The following is a 19,825-nucleotide window of genomic DNA, read 5'->3' on the forward strand; positions in this document are numbered from 1 at the left end:
GATCAGCACAGAAACATCATTTAGGAAGGTGAATGTGCATCACAACGACGGTCTCCACTGCCGCCAGCTCGGTCAGAAGTCCACCTACTGTTGGATAATGATTAGAGACGCGCAGCACTCAGTCAGCCTCCATACAAACACTTTAATATGCCATTTCTCAAAGCAACTGTGGACTATGAAATCAAAACTGTTTTTTAAGGCTGTTAATATGCTAGACAATACAAAAAGCTCACAAAACAAACTTTTAAGGGATGCAGAGGCCTCAAAAAGCATTTGAGCTGTTTAGCCACACTTAAAGGGACAGTTCACCCAAAAATCAACATTTAGTCAGAAATAGATGTGAATTAAAAAAAATACATGGTGCAGAAAACATTCTTCTGGATGCGTTTCTAACTCCGTCTGAAAAACAGCGCGCTCAAAAGTAGCATGTCATTCCACACTTATGTGATTGGAATCAATTTTGGTTCTTATGTGGCACATGACTTAATGCCAAACACCAAAGCACCAATGAGGTTTGATTAATGTGTCCCCATATTTCATTTGGGCTGTTTACCTGAGTTGATCAATGATTTGACAGTGACTTAAATATCATTTCATTCTGTTCAGGATTTTTACACTACCTATTAAGGGAAAACAAAAGACCACATACATTGCATTTTGTCAGAATGCATGGCTACTTTTGAATGGCTGTCAGTGAAGAAAGGCACTTTTTGTGACCAGATGGTGTAGATACAGTGTCTAGCAGCATGAGCGAACTGTGTACTGATGTAACTTGGCTATTAAAAGACAAGAACAAAGCCTTTGGTATGTTCCAATGTCCTGTTTCAATTGGAAACACTTCAACACAGGAAATTTGTCAAACCATTTAAAAGCTTGGATAGACAGGCATCTATCGTCCAAATGTCGTCCCCAACGTCTATTTACTGTCCACCAATCAAATCTGGAGTGTAATTGTGTTTTCAAGTTAGAAATGCAAGTTCTTCACCAATTAGCCCAAAATACCGAATCAATGTCCTGCTGTGAACTTGGAGCAAGACCTAACAATATTTCCCTTCTCAAAAACCTACTTGTACAAGATGGAAAGAGTAACATGCAAGTCACACCAAAAAGAAACATGAATATTTCAAAACAGTTGTCATCATGTCTGTCCCTGAAAATATAAGATGACAGCAAGTCTTGAGGGAAAGACTACGATAGGAAGAGTGAGAGAAAGAGTGGGAGAGAGAAAAAAGTTTGTCTGGCATAAAAAAAAAACTGTTGTAACTTGTATCTTGATATACTTCCTATCAGAGAAGTTGATGCTTTCTGTGGAATATAACACTGTGTGACAAATCTTACAGATCATCAGCAAAGCTCTCCCTGTCTAGGCAGCTTTTCCGTAAAGAGATTCTTAGAGGGAGCTTTTCCAAGAGGTCCAGTGGTCAGGATCATATGACCATAAATAGCACTGTGGACTAAACGGTTGTTTCTGTAAGATGCATTTAAAGCAGACATCTTAGCAGTTAAAATGGACATAGAAAAGTGGCTTCTGATGAACCAATGCTGCAATAGAAAAACATAAATTCTATTCAATTTTGTTTTGTTTTATTTTAAATCTTTCAAATATATAGATATTTATCTTCATTTTAGAAAAGCAAAATGTTAACTATTTAAATAAATATTATGTACAGTACAGACCAAAAGTTTGGAAACATTACTATTTTTGATGTTTTTGAAAGAAGTTTCTTCTGCTCATCAAGCCTGCATTTATTTGATCAAAAATACAGAAAAAACTGTAATATTGTGAAATATTATTACAACTTAAAAAAATAGTTTTCTATTTGAATATACTTAAAAAAAAAAAAATGTATTCCTGTGATGCAAAGCTGAATTTTCAGCATCATTACTCCAATAATTCCATTACTTCTAATAATATATTTTCTAATAATATATTTTCTTTACTATCACTTTTTATCAATTCAACACATCTTTGCTGAAAAAAGTATTGATTTTATTTAAAAAAAAGAAAAAAAAAATACTGACCCCAAATTACTGACCAGTAATGTATATTGTTATTACAATATATATATATATATATATATATATATATATATATATTTTTTTTTTTTTTTTTTTTTTTTTTACTTTTTATTCATCAAAGTATCCTAAAAAAGTATCACATGTTCTGAAAAAATATTAAGCAGCAGAATGGTTTCCAACTTTAGAATAATTTCTAAAGGATCAAGTGATAATGATCCTAAAAATTCAGCTTTGCCTCACAGAAATAAATGATAATTTAAAGTATAATAAATGTAAAAACAATTATTTTAAATTGTAATAATATATCCCAATATTACTTTTTTTTCTGTATTTTTGATCAAATAAATGCAGGCTTGATGAGCAGAAGAAACTTCTTTCAAAAACATTAAAAATAGTAATTTTTTGGTCTGTACTGTATATAAACCAGTCATATAGTAAATTTCATGTTTTATTATATATAAACAAAATATATTTTAAATAAACAACTAAAGAGAGTTTAAACTAACTAAACTTTAAAGAACTTTAAGGATAAAGTATTTTTCATAACACTCTAATTCTCTCAAGACAGTAATGTATGGCACACTGAACTTATCAGCAAAATCCATATAAATATGCAGGGAATATTAACTATATGACCCAGCTCTACTGCGTACTAGCTGATACATGGATAAAAATGAGTGGCGACTGCAATAAAGAGACCAGTGGGAGTGCTCAAACAAATTACCTTTTGGACACAGTCTGTTTGTCAGCACACAAGTCTAGCCAGGCACTGTGTCTTTAGTCTTTGCTGAACAGCTATAGTTTACTATTATAAAAAATAAATATATAGATTAGTATTGAGATTTCATGATTAAATTGTGTTGTGGAATTCTAAGCTATTATGTTTTCTTTTTAAATCTGAGCCACATCACCTCATTTATGCCACTGAACATCAATCAAATTTGCAAAAATGAAAGCCAGTGGCACAGCTGATCACACCAAACTAACCCTGCATGTCTGGCAGAGCACGCAGAAAATTGTCTGAAATGTTACTGTTAAATTTCCTCCGTGATGAATGCATATCGGCTCTCTATCGTGTTTTCTGGAACACACAGTCTCACATTCAGCACTAAGCAGATAGCGGTGTGGAATCATTTACAGTGCATTTCTATGCTCAGAGACATCTATCTTTTTAATGGGCTTCTTATCAAACACCAGCGAGCCAACCGTGCAGCCCGAGCATGAACGCCTAATTGAATCATAGAATGCTAGGGCATTGCAAAACCTATCTGATGACACTGTCAACCTGGCATATAAATTAAACAGGGCTCTAGGAGAAAATAGTGCTCTGCACGCCCAGCCTGCAGCAATAAAGCAAATCTTTAGCATTAATGCTTTATTTAAAAGTGCATTAACACAGATAGGTTATTAATTTCAAGCATTTTATGAGTATAATAGCGCAGATGACCATGAAAGGCACCTTGATCGTGTGGTAAAAGAATATACCGCTGGGCTCAGTATGGGCCTTCTGGGGATTTGCTGGGATATAAGCAAAGTCTTTCTCTCTAAAAACTCAGTCTTACTTACCAGACTTTACCAGTATCTGACCATCTAACACCAAAATGACAGATGCAAACTCCTTCTTATATACTGAGTAACAAAAAATAAACATTTCTGCTTCATGCAATTCAGTATGTTATCTGTTGTTTCTTTGTAATTCAATTGTGAATTTTTTTTTTTTTTTTTTTTTTTGAAGAAAACAATAAGTGGTGTACAGTTTTACAAGAAAAAAATTCTGCTTTTACTTTGTTCAATTCAATAAACAACAATTTTACAAAAAAAATTATTATCATTATTATTATTGATATGTCAATGAAATAATATTTCATTTGTAAATACATAAATGGTGTGCTTTACCAGATTAACACATGGGACAATCCCTGGGCCAAATATCGAATTTGCATTAATCCTATAGTCAAATACTGTACAGTTTGATTGGACTTTTGACATCAACAACAAAAGACTTGAATATATCTAACTATGCACAGGTCAGCTGTGTTTTAGTATTTGCATTTATCTTTTTTCTTCTTTGTTTTTCTGCTGAACAAATATGTGACCCCCCCCCAGTGAAGAAGAACTGCTAGGTTCAGTCTTATAGAGTGAAATAAAGAAGCAAAGTGTTTCTGTTGATTCAGCTGTCTGCATTTTGAAAAAAGTGCACAACAAATTGGCACAGTCTCGCTGACTTGCGTAAAATGCTTATCTTTCCTAAAAGATTTCCTTGATGGAACGCTGACTGCCTTATATTTGAAGTCATTCATTAAGCATAGTGAGAAATATTCCAAGCAACCAATTCATTTTAAATGATATTCCTCCAGTTAATTTCGCACACTGCGTCAAACTCTATTTAGCTGCTGATTTGAAAGGGGTTCAGCACAAACAAATGAAGCGCTATAATCGAGGTCTGCTTCTCTTCAAAGAAAACCACAAGAAGTCTAAAGGGAATTTTCATCACCTCGAAGCAAGCGGCTGTTTGGAGGATATCACAGACAAAGCATTTAACTCGGAGTTAACAGTGCAAAAAGATGGAAAGTAATATTGCAGTATGCAAAGTCAAACTTTTCCCATAAAGAATGCATTGTCGTTTTTTTTATTTTTTATTTCACAGGAGTGCAAATGAACAATAGGTGTGCAATAAAGCGGTTATCTACAAGGCACCCATTCACTGCATAGAATAGGCAATGTTTAGCTGTGTTTCCATTTTAACAAAAACATGGGACACATTGATGAAACATAAGCCAACAAACTTCTTTGTAAATTGTTTGTAAAATCCATTCTCACTCATGCAGTTGCAATCATTTACTTACTGTAAGAATGGCTTTATTCTTTTCACTTATGTTTAATGAATGAGGCCCAATGGTACTGTGTTCTTAATGTTGCTGATGTACAATATCAGAGTCATATATCTATAGAGCACGTTAGCACATATTGTTGTATTTAAATATAAATCACCAGCCAGAGAATGATGTCATCAAACTGTCAAAACAGGTTCATGGTGGTGGATATAAAGAATTACTTCATATTAATGATGTTGATGTTGTGTTGTCCTGCAAGTCGGATTCAAGATCAATTACACTAGAAATTGAAAGAAGACCGGACGATGAAAGCTAACAGCTGATATGAGGTGTCTGGCATCAAACAGAAAACTGAATAAATAAAAATAAAAAGAAGCCTAAAGTATGTTATGGGTAGTTGACAAGTAAAGACAATTTATAAAGTGTACAAAACAGAACACTTCACTATATAGGACTTAAAACACACACACACACACAAACACACACACACACACACACACACACACTAGATAGACAGATGTTAATATCTGCATCGGCCTGATATGATAAATTATGCCGATATGTCTTGCGGATAAGAGGAATACCTTAACTCACACGAGCTTAGGGTGTGCTACTGATTAGATCACGGCAGCAATGTGACTCATTCTTTAAGCAAATTTTTGTCTGAATGATGATTTGATTGACTGTTATGGATCGCTGCATTTAATCTGTGGAAGCACTTACAGAATGATGCCTTTGGTGTAAGAGAGAGAAAAACAGCTCACATGCAGCGCAGCAGCGGCAGCCTCCCCCAGGTCCTAACGCCCGTTCAGTAAAGAGTTTTAATCTGTAGGGGATGCTGTCGATCTACTTATAATTAAATTAAGGTTACAATAATACACAAATAATATTTAGACTGTGTTTTTGATGAAATAAAGCAATAACTGATGTCACAAAATAATGAGTAAGTTTTGATTTGAAGTTCAGAAGCTATACTGCCCTACAAAGCAAAAAGGCAGTAACTGCATTTTTGGTCAAAAATTAGTTATTGTCATTTTTATGACTTTCAATGCATCCTTTGTTATGTGACAAAACATCTTATCTGAAATGTGTGTCGTTTTGGAGAAAAATGGTAGTTGTTTGTACAGTAACTACTTAGGCTGGATGACAGGATAACTTTTAAGTCATTTTTCTCAGTTACTGCCTTTTTGCTTTGTAGGGCAGTATAGCTTACATAAATATGTATATATATATATATATATATATATATATATATATATATATATATATATATATATATATATATATACACTTATTTATTCGTTAATGTGTAGTATATTTTATATTTTAAACAAACCATAAGATCTAAAAGATTTTCTGAATTTTTACAACTCTTTTGCTTTAGGTCATGTACAAATGTTAAATCTTAAAATAAAATGTTAGGATTAACCTTGCATCCTTCTGGGGGAAAAAAATGCAGCGATCGATACATAGTTTATTTAGTTATTTTCAAAGCTTCAATGTACTGTCCAAAAAACTTAATTGTTGTTTATTTACTTCTAACAAATAAATTATTGTTAAAAACTAACCAAATATAAAAATATTTTGCTCATGATTTCTGCACCGAGAGACTTGGTATTGTTTCCAAACAAAAGGAAATATAACAGTATCGACCAAAAGGAGTTGAAAAAATAATGGCATATCGGATATAGGCAAAAATCAAATATGGTGCATCCCTAATTTATGATGTAATTATTAAAAGCTCACTGTATCATGAATTGTATTATGAGAGAGAGATAGACTAAGTGAGTGTTATTACCTTAATCTGATACAGCATTCATTCTTCAACTCAAATTCATATTCAGCATAGTTTGAAAATCAGCTGAGGAAAGCGATAGGCTCTTTTTCATACTGTTCTTTCATAAAGGCGATTTACAATGACAGTGCTGCTCAGTGCATTTGTTGGTTGCGTCTTACAACTTGCTTTGTTTACAATTCTGTTTGAGTCTCTTTCAAAATAAAAGTCTGAATAAAGTGAATAATGTCAGAATAAAGTAACTAATCACCATCACAAACACACACAGTTACGCAATACTAAAAACTATTATTAAATACTTCTATTATTTGTTATTGAATAATAATAATAATATTTAATAAACAACAACATCCATCATAAAAGTTGCTAGGCAATTTGTTAAAAAATAAAAATGCAGCATTAAAATTATATAAAATGTGATGAGATTTTGCCCTCAGCCAAAATTATTTGCTCTGGAACAAATAATCGAATAATGAGACCAAAGACTGCCCATTAGATATAGACAAAACAGATGTATCTCATGTTTAAACACTATAGAGACATAAGAGCCAGTGGCAAATTCCAGAAGATCTGACATGTTCATGAGCGCTGAACGTCCGATGATGCCCTGGAGATTTTCAAATAAATGTTATCTTTATTAATAAACTTATCATTTTAAGTCTAAACAAATAGCTTCTCACCTAAAAAACTCTTTAAACTAAATTTTGTTACACAAAACTATTGTTTATATTATTTATAAAATTATAGTGGTCTGGGTTATAACTTATAGTTATACCTCTGTTATCACTAGAATATTGCAATCCTCTCAGCCAATCAGATTTAAGGACCAGAAAGAACTGCTGTATAAAACTTGACAATAATGAGGATACACAACTTTAACCAAGTTCAGGATATTTACAGTAAGTTACTGTTTTTACTTCAGTACCATGTGGGTCAGTGACTTAGAGATGAGCCTTCAATTTGTGTGACTGTGATTCCCACCGACGTTCACAGGAAGTCTTCTTTTCTCTCCCATCATCCCCGCTGACAGGGCGGCCCCCTCTCTTTCCTCATTCATCTTCATTAGCTGTCCATTCCCTCCATCTCATGTCAAAAATACTTAATGTCTCTGTTGCGTGGGTCAAGATGAGCCCTGATTAGTTAGCGCTAATACTGACGCATTTCAGCGTAGCCTCTGCGTTCCTCCCCGATCCAGCAACGTTAACTGTCCCTGTAGTCCTTTTAGCAAAGAAACAATACAGCTGCCATCTGTTTCCTGCTATACTTCCTACTGTTTTACGTGGCCTAGCACCTCCCGCCTAACCAGTTAAACAGCAGGGAAAACAGCAAGAATGAAGGCAAATACAAATATGTTTACTTTAAATGAGTGCCAGCGCCAAATTTACCACTGAGCTTTGGCCTCTAAAAAATAATGGTAAAGTAATACCTACCGAGATGGGAAATCAAAGAGATATATAAATCCATGGATCAAGTCTTCATTAAAAACTTTAAGGCTATCGGAATATGAATAGACCATGTAATAATTCTAAAAATAAAACCAACCAATAAAACAGCATTTGATTTACTTACCATCGAACAAGCATGGTTCTGTGGTTCAGTTCCATTTTCCCTCTTCCCAGCATGGGGCATGCAAATTATAGTTGCCTTGTTTAATAATTTCTATTCTATTCTAATTACAATATTGCTGATTTTTTAATAACCTCTTTTTATGTGTTTGGTACTATACTCAAAATGATCCGTTAGCTGATTGTTACCCTTTAAGTCAAGACATTTAGTAAAAAAAAAAAAAAAAGTAGATTATTATGATAGCAGTTCAGCAGACACTTTTCTTTTACAGTGTGTTTCATATCAAAATATAGGCTTTGAGGATCATATATTTCAATGTCTTCTAAAGACTTACAAGTCAAAGCTGCATTACAGGAAACTAGATCCTAAAATATTCTTCTCATTTCAATTGCACTAAAAAAAAAAATCTAAAGACTAGCAAAATCCTATGAACTGGCAAAGCATGCAAATCTTCATTAGAAACTTTTCAGTCAATAATCTTCTTCAAACATTTGATTAGAAATGAAAAAAAAAATAACATAAAATTAAAACAAACACTAAATAAATAGAGTCGGATGCCTCATTCCAGGCTACACCTGAAAACACATGGCCTTCCCCACAGCCAATGCATTCAGTAGATTTGGAGTATGCTGATAGGATTATGATCATTTCAGTGTGAGGATTTGTCACAAAGCAATGCACAACTCACCGACTGTACTACTCTAAATATTTATTCTGCACCAACAGTGGAGTGCTATTATGACATCTAACTTTTTATAATGTGTCATACCTGCCTCTTCCACTTCCTCTGCATCTTCTTCCTCTTCTGCATTTTGTGTCGGAGGATCTGCACAGCTGAATTCTTCCATTAAGATCCTCTCAGTTTCTGCAGTCTGGAAAAGGAAACCAGAATACATTATCTACATCAACACAATTAACTGATTTGACATTATCATTCTACCGCTAAACTAGCTATTGTGCATTTGCCTCATTTGTGAACGCAATTACACTTTTAGAATTTTGTTCAGGGGTTGGGAGAGTTTTTGTTTTTAATGTTTTTGGAAGTCAAATATGCTCACTGATTTCATTTATCAAAATACAGTAAAAACAGTAGTATTTAAAACTATTATTACAGTTTCCTTTAATAATATTCTTATACTGATAATATAATTTATTACTGTGACAGAAAAATAAAATGTTACTGTAACCAAACCTTTGGATTGTAGTGTCATTTTCTTACCTTCAGTGCCTCAAGTTGGGCTAAACGGCATCGCTGAAGCAAATCTACAAACAGGTAAATGAGCAGAGCCTAAAAGAGAATTAATCAACATTTATTGTAAATAACTTATTGCAGACACAGTGTTTTCAAATTTTGCAAGAATATCTATAAAATATGTTTGTTGAAAAAAAAAGCAGTTTTAAAAACCATAATGATGCCAGGTAACTTTTGTAAAAACATATTTTTTTACATATTTGTTAAACCTGTCATTATGTCCTGACAGTAGAATATGAGACAGATAATCTGTGAAAAAAAAATCAAGCTCCTCTGACTCCTCCCAGTGGTCCTATTGCCATTTGCAGATATTCATCCGCTCCCGGTAAGAAACAACCAATCAGAGCTGCTTCAAAATGTAGAAAAATGTATATAATAAGCGAGTACATCATGAATCCATTTTCCGAACCGTGTTTTTAGCTTGTCCTGAATCACTAGGGTGCACCTATAATTAGTGTTTTTTATTCGGACTATTTCTAGATTGCTTCGGGGGTACCGCGGCGGAGTAACCCAGTACCTTTGTGATTCTTCATAGACATAAACAGAGAGAAGTAGTTCCGGCTACGATGTCCTTCCGCAAGACGCAAGCAGTTCTGTTTATTAACCACTAGAGCGTCAAAAGTTACCTTCCGCAGCTTTAAAGCTGACTGTTTTATTTAAATTTATATGCATTTGTGTTTTTTTTTTTTTTTTATCTGTGGAAATCTGCTGAACATCCTGTGGAGTTCCTATGGCTGATGGTTTGCGATCAGAGTAAATTGTCGAAGCATATTTCGTTGTTTAAATAAAACCGCTACCTAATTTTTTTTGTGCTTCAATAGAACAAAAGTTCTCAAAAAAAGGAGCTGAATTTCAAAGCTGGAAGATTCAGACATTTCTTACAATAAGTCTCTCTTAAATGTCAAACAAGACAAATGTCAGTCGCAATGTCATGTTATTATACATGTTATATTATTACGCAAGGTCTGCTTTAGAACTGTAGATACTCTGAAGTCAAAATCAACTCCGTCAAATGTCAGAAAATGGTTCAATAAAAGAGGGAGATGAAAATATGAATAGAAGGAGAAGTCACCTCTTAATTACCAAAAGAAGCAGCTGTTTTGAAAAACCATGTCAGTTTTAAAACAATAAAGTCGTTTGAAATGAAACTAAGAATTCAAAACAATGTCAGAATAAATACAAGAAGAAAAAAAAAGAAAAGAAAAAGAAAAGTGTCTTACCTGCACTAGAAAGCCTACAAGGAAGGATATCAAGAAAGGCACCAGACCTGCCCGAGCGATAGTTACAGGCAGTCCTACATTAAAAAAACAAAAATAAACATTAATATGTCATGACAGAACCTGATGTATTCTGAATATATCTGCATGGGCTTATATTAAAGCAAACATATTCACATATTCAGCCACTCATATCAGATATTATCTCTAGACTGAACAATTTGATGGTGGTAATTTTATCATGGCTAGAAGAACACTTTAAAATGATTTTACTCAGATAGGAGGAAATGAAAAGAGACATTTCTTTTTTTAACAACTATTAAATCTCACTGAAAACAGAACAGTTAAATTCAATGCCCCATGTAATTGCGGTGTCTTATAAATATATATCTGCTACTGTTCAGACCATAAAGCCTGGGTATATCATTAACAAAACAGAATATAGTCTTGCTGAAAACCCATTGAGAAATTATGTTTAACTTCATTTTGCCTGCTAATGTTCTCATGCATGGATTTTATTCCTTCCTTTTCCATTCCAATAGTTAATTAAAGAAAATAAAATCTTCTGCAGTCTTTTCTTAACTGCTGTGGATCAGTGAGCATCTGTCTTATATATGCCGTGCAAAATAATAACAATGACTAAATGAGATAAATCAGCATAATGCTATTTGGTATATTTTTCATTGCATACTAAGATTTTACATACCCAGGATCCCAGTGCCCAGTATTGTAGCAATTGTTAAAAAATCTGTGGAGAGACAAGATTCAGTTCAGATGTTTAATATAACTGAACAGAATTAATGAATGTATCATCTGTGGTAACAGGGAAGCTGATTTGTGCACTGCATGAACACATGTACACAAACGATACCTCTTGATCTAAGTTGACCACATAATTATAAATGAAAACTACGGACAGTTCATCAGTAAAAAAAAAAATAATAATAATTTTTTGATTTAACCTATTATTCATTTGGATTAGTGTATTTTGACAACAACGATGAACTATGTTTTGAACTACAATATAAACAGCAATATTGTGAAATATTATTACTTTTTAAATTGTACTGATCCAAAGCTGAATTTTCGGCATCATTACTCCAGTATTCAGTGTCACAAGATCTTTCAAAAATCATTCTAATATGTTGACTGAATTCATTCAAATATTCTTATTCTAAATTCTTATTATTATCAATGTTAGAAAACAGTTGTGCTGCTTAATATGTCTGTGGAAAACCATGACACCTTTATTTCAGGATTCTCTAATGAATAGAAAAAAATATTTATTTGAAATTATTTTGTAACATTATAAATGGCTTTTATTTTAATTGAGATGTTGATAGCAATTGTTTTTTTTCAGTTCAGGGGCTGTTTTGAATGCACAATAAAAATAAAAAAAGGTACATTTCTGGCCAAATGTATCAACAATGTCTAAATAAGTTAAATGAAGCTGAGAATAGTCCACTCTTATTGCTGTCTGAAACTATAATCAAAGTAGCCCAACTAACATACAAGAGAGAGAGGTGGATATTAATACTTATATTCTGCACAGATCCAATAAAATTAAAGATTCTCCCAATCAAACCATCACAATGTCACCTTGTCTTATCACAGCTCAACTCTATCAGCTCTAACCCGAGGTGGCAGTCAAGATTTACATGTGTGCTGGTAAGGATTGAAGAGCAGCTGTACAGTGTAATGAGAGAAGCAATGCAAGAAGAGCTGTGCTGCGTAGAGAGAGAGAGAGAGAGAGAGAGAGAGAAAAGAAAAAAAACCTAAGCATAAACACGTCTCCTCTGGCCTAATTACAAAAATTACACCACGGCTCTTTGATGCATATTAATAAGATGCTTCTGATTAGCCTCTCGCAGAGAAATAACAGCGGCAGTCACGAATGAGAAGCCAGACTGAAAAGTTCAAATTGACTTTGCTGACACTACAGATAGCATTTGATTTTCCAATTACAGTGTAAATGTTTGGGCAGGATTAGTTACAGATGCACGAATATCATCGGGGAATAAACACTTATTGTTAAAATGGAAAAATGATCCTTGAGGTCTTTTTATCTGCCTCAAAGTACAACAAACCAGGTATTATCATCGGCAAGGAGTGATATTAGCATTTCATGTCTAAAAAATACCAGAAAAAACCCCAACAAAAACAAAACTTTTGTAATCTGTGAAAGCAGCATGGCCCGTATCATCAGACCCCTAAATGAACTCTCAGCTCAGAGATATGAGTTTGTGTAATAATATGACATGCAAGGAAATGAAATTTAAGAGATGAAAGAGGATCGTCAATGCCGTAAGCTAGCAAATAACAGAAAGAACAAGTCTCGGTAAAGCTGGTAAATGGACAGATTTGATTAATTGACAGAACGCCTGAAATACTGTACACAATCTTTGCAAGCAGAATTATGGGGCAGCTATTTGCGGTTTTGAATTACGCCCACACTCACAGTCAAGATGATGGATGACAATAAGTAAGTACTGAAGTAGCAAAGTAACTATGATGGCATTTTAATGACGCCGATATCAGTCGCTCTGGCAACCAGCCAAGTCAAGAAACATCCTCGCACAGGCGTTTAATCTGAACATCACGCAAGTTTCGCTGCGGATTGCCTTTTCCTGCAGGTCTCTCATATTAGGTCTGATTAATGGATAGTTGTTGGATTTTTATGTACTTGCACTATAAACCTCATTTCTGGAAATCACAATGCAGACAGTAATTGTGTTATCGGCTTGCTAAAATCCACTTAGGGATATAAAACAGGAGAAAAATTGAAGACACAATGAAAATTATGCCTGATGCTGTTCAAACAACAGGAGCTGTCAGTATATACAGGCTTCTGCTTGATGGCCGGATCGAGCATCAAATCCAAGCAGTTTACACATAAAATAGGCCTAAAAGGTTTACACAGCTGTCACATAATGCAGCTACTCTGCCAATAACAACATCTGCAGGCTTTCTACTAAAACAACACCACAGCCCGTGCAGCTGTAACCAGAAACATAAAGCAGGGGTGCGCTCTATTGCCATTTAAAGGAATAGTTGATTTGCACTGAACCCAAAGGGAGATGTTTAGCAGAATATTAACTCTGCTTTTTCTTTCAATAAAAGTAAACAGGTAACAGGTGCTGTTAAGCTCTGAAAATTACAATCAACAAGCAACATAAACGTGGTCCTCATGCACAATTTTCTGAATCTCCTGCTTTGGATGCTTTGTAGGTTGGATATCTCTGGTAACACTTCATTATAGGGACCAGTTCTCACTATGAACTAGTTGCTTATTACCATGCCTTAACATATTAGCTAGTTATTATTAAGACTACTTATAAAGCACATATTCTGCATTAGAGTCCTGCACAGGTCCATTTTTGGAGACCCGCACCCGCCCGTACCCGCAAAGTTCAGCACCAGATCCGACCCGTCACCCGTAGGGATGGTTACCGAAACCCAGTATTAAATTGGCCCCGGGGCTAAATTATGAAAGACCATAGTATCAGTAAGATCTGACGGTATCGGTTCTGCTTTCGGTACTGGAGGAAAAAAAATAATGTACTATGTATTTTTGCTTAATAATGTTGTCGTGCACATTTATTCTCACCACACATTTCTAATGTGCGATCATATTAAGACGTTTGTCCGTGAGATCTGCATGAACTCTCATTGACGTCTGTCAGTCACACACACACACACACCACAACGAGCGCACGCACATGCATTAACTGTACGTAAACTCCTGCTTAATAATAAAGAGTGATGATGGCGAAGAGATTTGCTTAATGTTATCGTGCACATTTTATCTTACCAAACATTTCTAATTTGCGATATTATTAAGACGTTTGTCTGTGAGATCTGCAAGAACTCGCATGCGCACCGCGGAGGCTGTCTGTCAGTCACACACACAAACACAACAAGAACGAGCGCGGTACACGCATAACAGTACGAAAACTCCCGCTTAATACAAAGAGTGACGATGGCGGAGAGAGCAAAACGTTCCAAAGTGTGGTTATACTTCACTAGAGTTAATGCTGACAACCCTCGTTGTCATAAGTGCAACAACAATATTTGAATGTAAGGGCAGAAACACAAGCAATCTGTCAAAGCAAAAGTGCATTATGCGTATTGATTGCCTAGCTAGCTCGTCTCTGGTTGCTGCCCCATCTACGTCAGGTATGTATGCTAAAATTATGTTGAATCAACGTTGTTCATGTCTAATAAATGTAAAATCTCCCTGGTTTGCTAACCTTACATAGAATTTCTGTTGATTTCTTTTGGGAAAATGAGAATGAAATCAACATATTTTATACTTGTTTTTAAAATTCCAAATAAGGAAAAATCAGTATGTAAATGTAAACATTTATTTGGCTAACTTAAATGCACAGCACCTCAAGTTAGTTTACAAAATAGCCAATTGCAACATTTTGCAACCTTTTTATTATATATATATATATATATATATATATATATTAGCTGCAGCTACTATGAACCAACAAACTCCTCCTAACACCTCTGGTCCAAGACAAGCCCATTATTAATTTTACATAAAAAAAATAAAGAAATGTTAATTCTGTTCTCAGCTTGTTCTTAAAAAAAAAAAAACACACACACACAACACAAAGTACTGATAAGGATATCGTTAAAGTACCGGACCGTTAAGCACTATCGGTAAGAGTAGTAATACCGTTAAAACCTTAACGATACCCATCCCTAGTCACCCGTGATAATATAAACATTTAATCCGCACCCGCCCAGACCCGTTAATATTTGGCCAGTTACCCGATCCACATCCACGATAAATCACACACGCTAAAATCATTCCAATTAAAGTGCTTTATTTTTTATCTCGCACCTCTCTCAACGACAGTGTCATTAATGTTCTAATGAAACTAAAGTGCGCTTTGCTTTGCGCCATTCAAGTAGCCTACCATCGGCACCTAAATAGGCTATGGAACCTGATAACTATACACAAATAGACCTATTAATAAAAATTTAAAAAATAACAAGATCAAGAAAAAATACAACCTGAGGCTGTCGGTCACAAACTATGCATTTACTTTCCCTTAAGGTTACTGTGCAGGAAAATGATATCATCCACAGTCCCAGGTATAAGTTGCGTTCTCCGTTCTTGAATTACAAATCCAGCTGTGTAAAAGTCTCTCTCTCTCGCAGCGCTGTCGCAGTGGTGATGACATGATGAGTCAAATGTCATATTTTTGTTGCGTATGTGTAATGGTAATTTAGACATACAAATATTGCACATATTTTTCATCTGTGCTACTACCCGCCCGCAAGGAGTTAATTATCCGCCCGCATCCGGATAACAATTTTAGGAATTTCAAAATCCACCCGTTTCAGCCACTTTTATGCGGGTATCCGCGGGTACGACCCATTGCAGGAGTCTATTCTGCATGACCGTATACATCACTAATCCTACCCAATACTTGAACTTAAAGGGGCCTTACAATGCGATTTCAAGATTTCCTTTCTCTTTGGAGTGTTACAAGCTTATTGTGTACCGATAAAATTTACGATTCCTGAAGTTGCAAAGACTATGGTCTCAAAACCAAAGAGATATTTTTTTTTTTCAAAGTTAAGATTCTGCCACACCCCCCCTAAAAAGGCTCATTCAAACATGCCCCACGTGTTTACGTCACGATGTGGAAATATTTGTGAAATGCCGCCCAAATGGTTTCAGTAACCACAGTTAGTGTTAAAGCAGCTCTGTCTGGGAGATGCAGTGTGTATCTAGGCAAAATCTAGCACTTTATTTGGCCTTCCAAAAGTAGATGCATTTAGGAATCTTTAAGATTACTTACAACAGAACAGCAACGCATTTTATGGATGACCGTTTCGTGAACCTAGGAGAGGAGGTAATTCTTCAAAACTACTTTGCTTCCGACAGTTTGGCGCTTCTGAATCAGGTACTTTAAGTATATTTTGTTATAAGTTTAAATATTTGCTATTGACTGCTCAAATGCAGAGTTTTGCACATTGTGTGTATGTGTGTGTGTGTGAGAGAGAGAGGGAGGGTCATATCACAGTGGAGTCAGCTGTCTGAACTGTGGCTTGTGTACAGCAAACACATAGAAACTCCATCACTGTGTCTGTCACGCAACTCTGTTCCACTTTCGAGCTTGAACTGATGGTAAAACTAAGAACAGTATTAACTGTCTTTACATTTATTTTGAAAGATGAAGCTCGTGATTATGGAAAGAGGCGTTACATTTCCGACAAGTGCTTGCAGTGTTCAGCCAATCACATTGCACTGGGTCAGTTGGCCAATCAGAGCAGACTATGCTTCTCAGAAGGACGGACTTTGTAGAAAACAACACTTTTGACAGAGGCGGGGCATAGAGGACCTACAATAATGCATTTTAAAAAATAATGTGTTTTTTGAACACTAAAACATGGCAACATATTCTTTTACAACAAATACACAAAATAATGATCCTTAAAAAAGCATCATATGACCCCTTTAACCACTACCTTATACTAACTATAAGCATACAATTAGGAATAGTTAATAGTTTGATAATAGCGAGAATTAAACTTTACATAAAGTGTGACCTTGTACAGTATACATTTTCCCTACATGAACAACATGTTTTACATTTATCTGTTAATATTTTATTAATAAGAAATTATGTATTGTTAAACTTAGTCATTTTAACAGAATTTTGAACATCATAATACTCTATTTTTATTGTCCATATACAGTTTTGATTGAACTATCATACTGTCATCCACTACTAAATCTTTTCCTTGGTGCATTTATGATAGATGATGTCCAATTAATGAAAAATGGGAGTGGGAGGAATGGTGTAGGATTTACTTTGAAACAATTTTCACTCTGCTATTAAACACTGCTATTAAATCTTACAAACACTAGAAACGACAGGAATAATGAAAAGTGAAATTTTGATGCAGAAAAACAGAGATGTGATTTTCTTGTAAAACATGCTCCATTCATCTTTGTTTTATTACTGTAAGAGATGTAGTGTTTTCGGATATCTCGGACGAGACCGTACAAGAAACCGATCTGAATTATTGGATAATGAACAGAACTGATCCGGTTCTTGAGATCAACTCACTAACTCACTGATCTGTTTACAGCTGTGTCTCCTTTACCGTTCTGTGGAGGAAACCAAATCATACGGGTTTAGAACAAAAGGGTGAGTAAATGACCACAGAATTGTTATTTCGGATAAAGTACTCTTTTAACTTATATTTTGAAATGGCTCAATATAAATCTACTCAGATGCTGGTTGGCCTTTGGCAAGTCTTTGACGAAACGGTTACATTTCTCAACTCACACTTTGACAATAAACAAAAACATAACACATAAAAATAACATCGGAAAAGATCAAATAACAACTCCCCTCAAGGAAACGACCAGCATATATATATAGTTTTTTTTATAAAATAATGATATGAATAATAATGCTTCTCCCATGCATGCATGCGTGTGAAGTGCACATTAATGGAACATTCAACGGCGGAGAATGACGTCATGGTATTGTATCTCTGAACTGGACATGAAGGCGGTATATCAGGAGAGATATAAAGATGAAACGTGCTCTGTCCGTTAATATATAGTGTTAAACGTTCAATTCAATGATATAGTGCGGGGTGGGTATTTTAGACCTCTGCATTGCTATCACACATCAGTCTCTCTCTCCTCTGATACTCACAGCACTGCAGATAAATAAAGCTCAGTTTCCAGGGTCTATCCTGGTTTTTCCTTGCGCTTTTGAAAGACACTGATGTCTCAGTGTTTTCTGAGATCTCCTCTGCTGCTGTCGCCATCATTGCATTTATATATTCCGTCTCTCGCGTGCATTCCTACTGGAAGCGCGTGATGCTGCGCGTGCGCGTCGAGTTGCAAGTGCGCGCTTTGTAATGTCACTGCTGCAACTGATACTGTAATTTGAAGGGGAATAAAATAACAACAGGAGGCGAAACTATAATAAAGCAAACCTCTTCAGCAATTGTTTTAAATTGAATTGCTCTAAAATACTGATAAATGCAATATTACCTCAAAACAGCCAGAATGTTTTTTCCGTGAAAGGCCTATGATGCAGTTGCTGTGGAATAACTAACAAAAATATATGAATTCAAATATATTGAAAAAGCTATTCAATTTATATTCAATAAACCTTTCAATAAATAGTTTGCATACAAGTAGTTACTATAACTATCAACTATTCAAATATTGAAAACAAAAATCTTATTTTAATGTGCAATTCTGATTAAAATGTGATTGTAATTAGCATTTTCTTGATAATAAACTGTACCCTTTTATCAGAGCAATTGGATGTTAAATCAAAGAGCTTTACAAGTCAGCATTAGTGTTATAATACTCTCCCCATACAGTTTTTAGAGAAGGCGATGACCTTTTCCCTTTTCTGTTTACGACTGATTAAAGACATTTATAACAACAGATTTGAACAAGTCCCCATGGGATTGTCAAATAACAAAAGTGATCATCACATGTGCTTGGGAACAAATATAATGGAATGGCAGAGCAGCTGTGTGGAAAGAAATACAACATTTTGCAAAAAAAAAAAAAAAAAAAAAAAAAAAATTGTTTATTTAAATGGCTGTAAGCCAACATTTCAAAGCAGATATATCGAGACAGATTTCATCATTAAGCTCATTAAGGGAATTTTTGTTCAGAGACTTGTTCCTAAGAGAAAACAACTGAACTCTGGAGGATAATTTCATTAATTTAGCCTAAACACTTGTAAAGACAACATAGGTGTTTGAGTGCACTAGAACCCAAGTGCCGCTTCCTAGGGTCGGTATTATTATAACACTGGCCATCAGAATCACTTGTAATGCATCTATACTTGACAGAAAAGGGCAGGTTATCATTATATGGGTTATGAAACAGTCTTTCAGTTAAAAATTAAATGAGATTGATGATCCAACAGATGTTTTTCCAGCACTGGTATTTATTGCCTTAGGATCAGTTTATGTTCAGTCGCATACAAATCAAGCAGAAGAAAAAAATCACATGCATCTGAAATCCTCTCTACCCTTATTACAGTTAAGTGCATTTTGAATATCACATTATATCGCTTCTCATTTTAAATATTCCTTTCTCCAACATACCGTGAATTAAATAAAACCTTCC

At 34.8% G+C, this 19,825-nt stretch overlaps 1 protein-coding gene across 2 annotated transcripts in view; it reads right to left on the bottom strand.

The window, feature by feature from the left end:
- The window catches only part of LOC113111007 (uncharacterized), a 101,720-nt gene extending 83,160 nt beyond the window's left edge, over positions 1-18,560 (bottom strand). For both annotated transcript variants that reach the window (XR_003293247.1, XM_026275373.1), the window contains exons 1-5: positions 18,381-18,560; positions 11,390-11,431; positions 10,687-10,760; positions 9,434-9,502; positions 8,984-9,086 (exon numbers count right to left, since the gene is read on the bottom strand). Coding sequence is in view for 1 of the 2 variants with exons in the window: in XM_026275373.1 (XP_026131158.1) it covers positions 8,984-9,086; positions 9,434-9,502; positions 10,687-10,760; positions 11,390-11,431; positions 18,381-18,498 (406 nt within the window). In the remaining variant the exon portion in view is untranslated. The remainder of the gene's footprint in view (positions 1-8,983; positions 9,087-9,433; positions 9,503-10,686; positions 10,761-11,389; positions 11,432-18,380) is intronic.
- Positions 18,561-19,825: the final 1,265 nt, after the last annotated feature.

Source organism: Carassius auratus, chromosome 11 (genome assembly GCF_003368295.1).
Source record: "Carassius auratus strain Wakin chromosome 11, ASM336829v1, whole genome shotgun sequence".
NCBI classification, from domain to species: domain Eukaryota; kingdom Metazoa; phylum Chordata; class Actinopteri; order Cypriniformes; family Cyprinidae; genus Carassius; species Carassius auratus.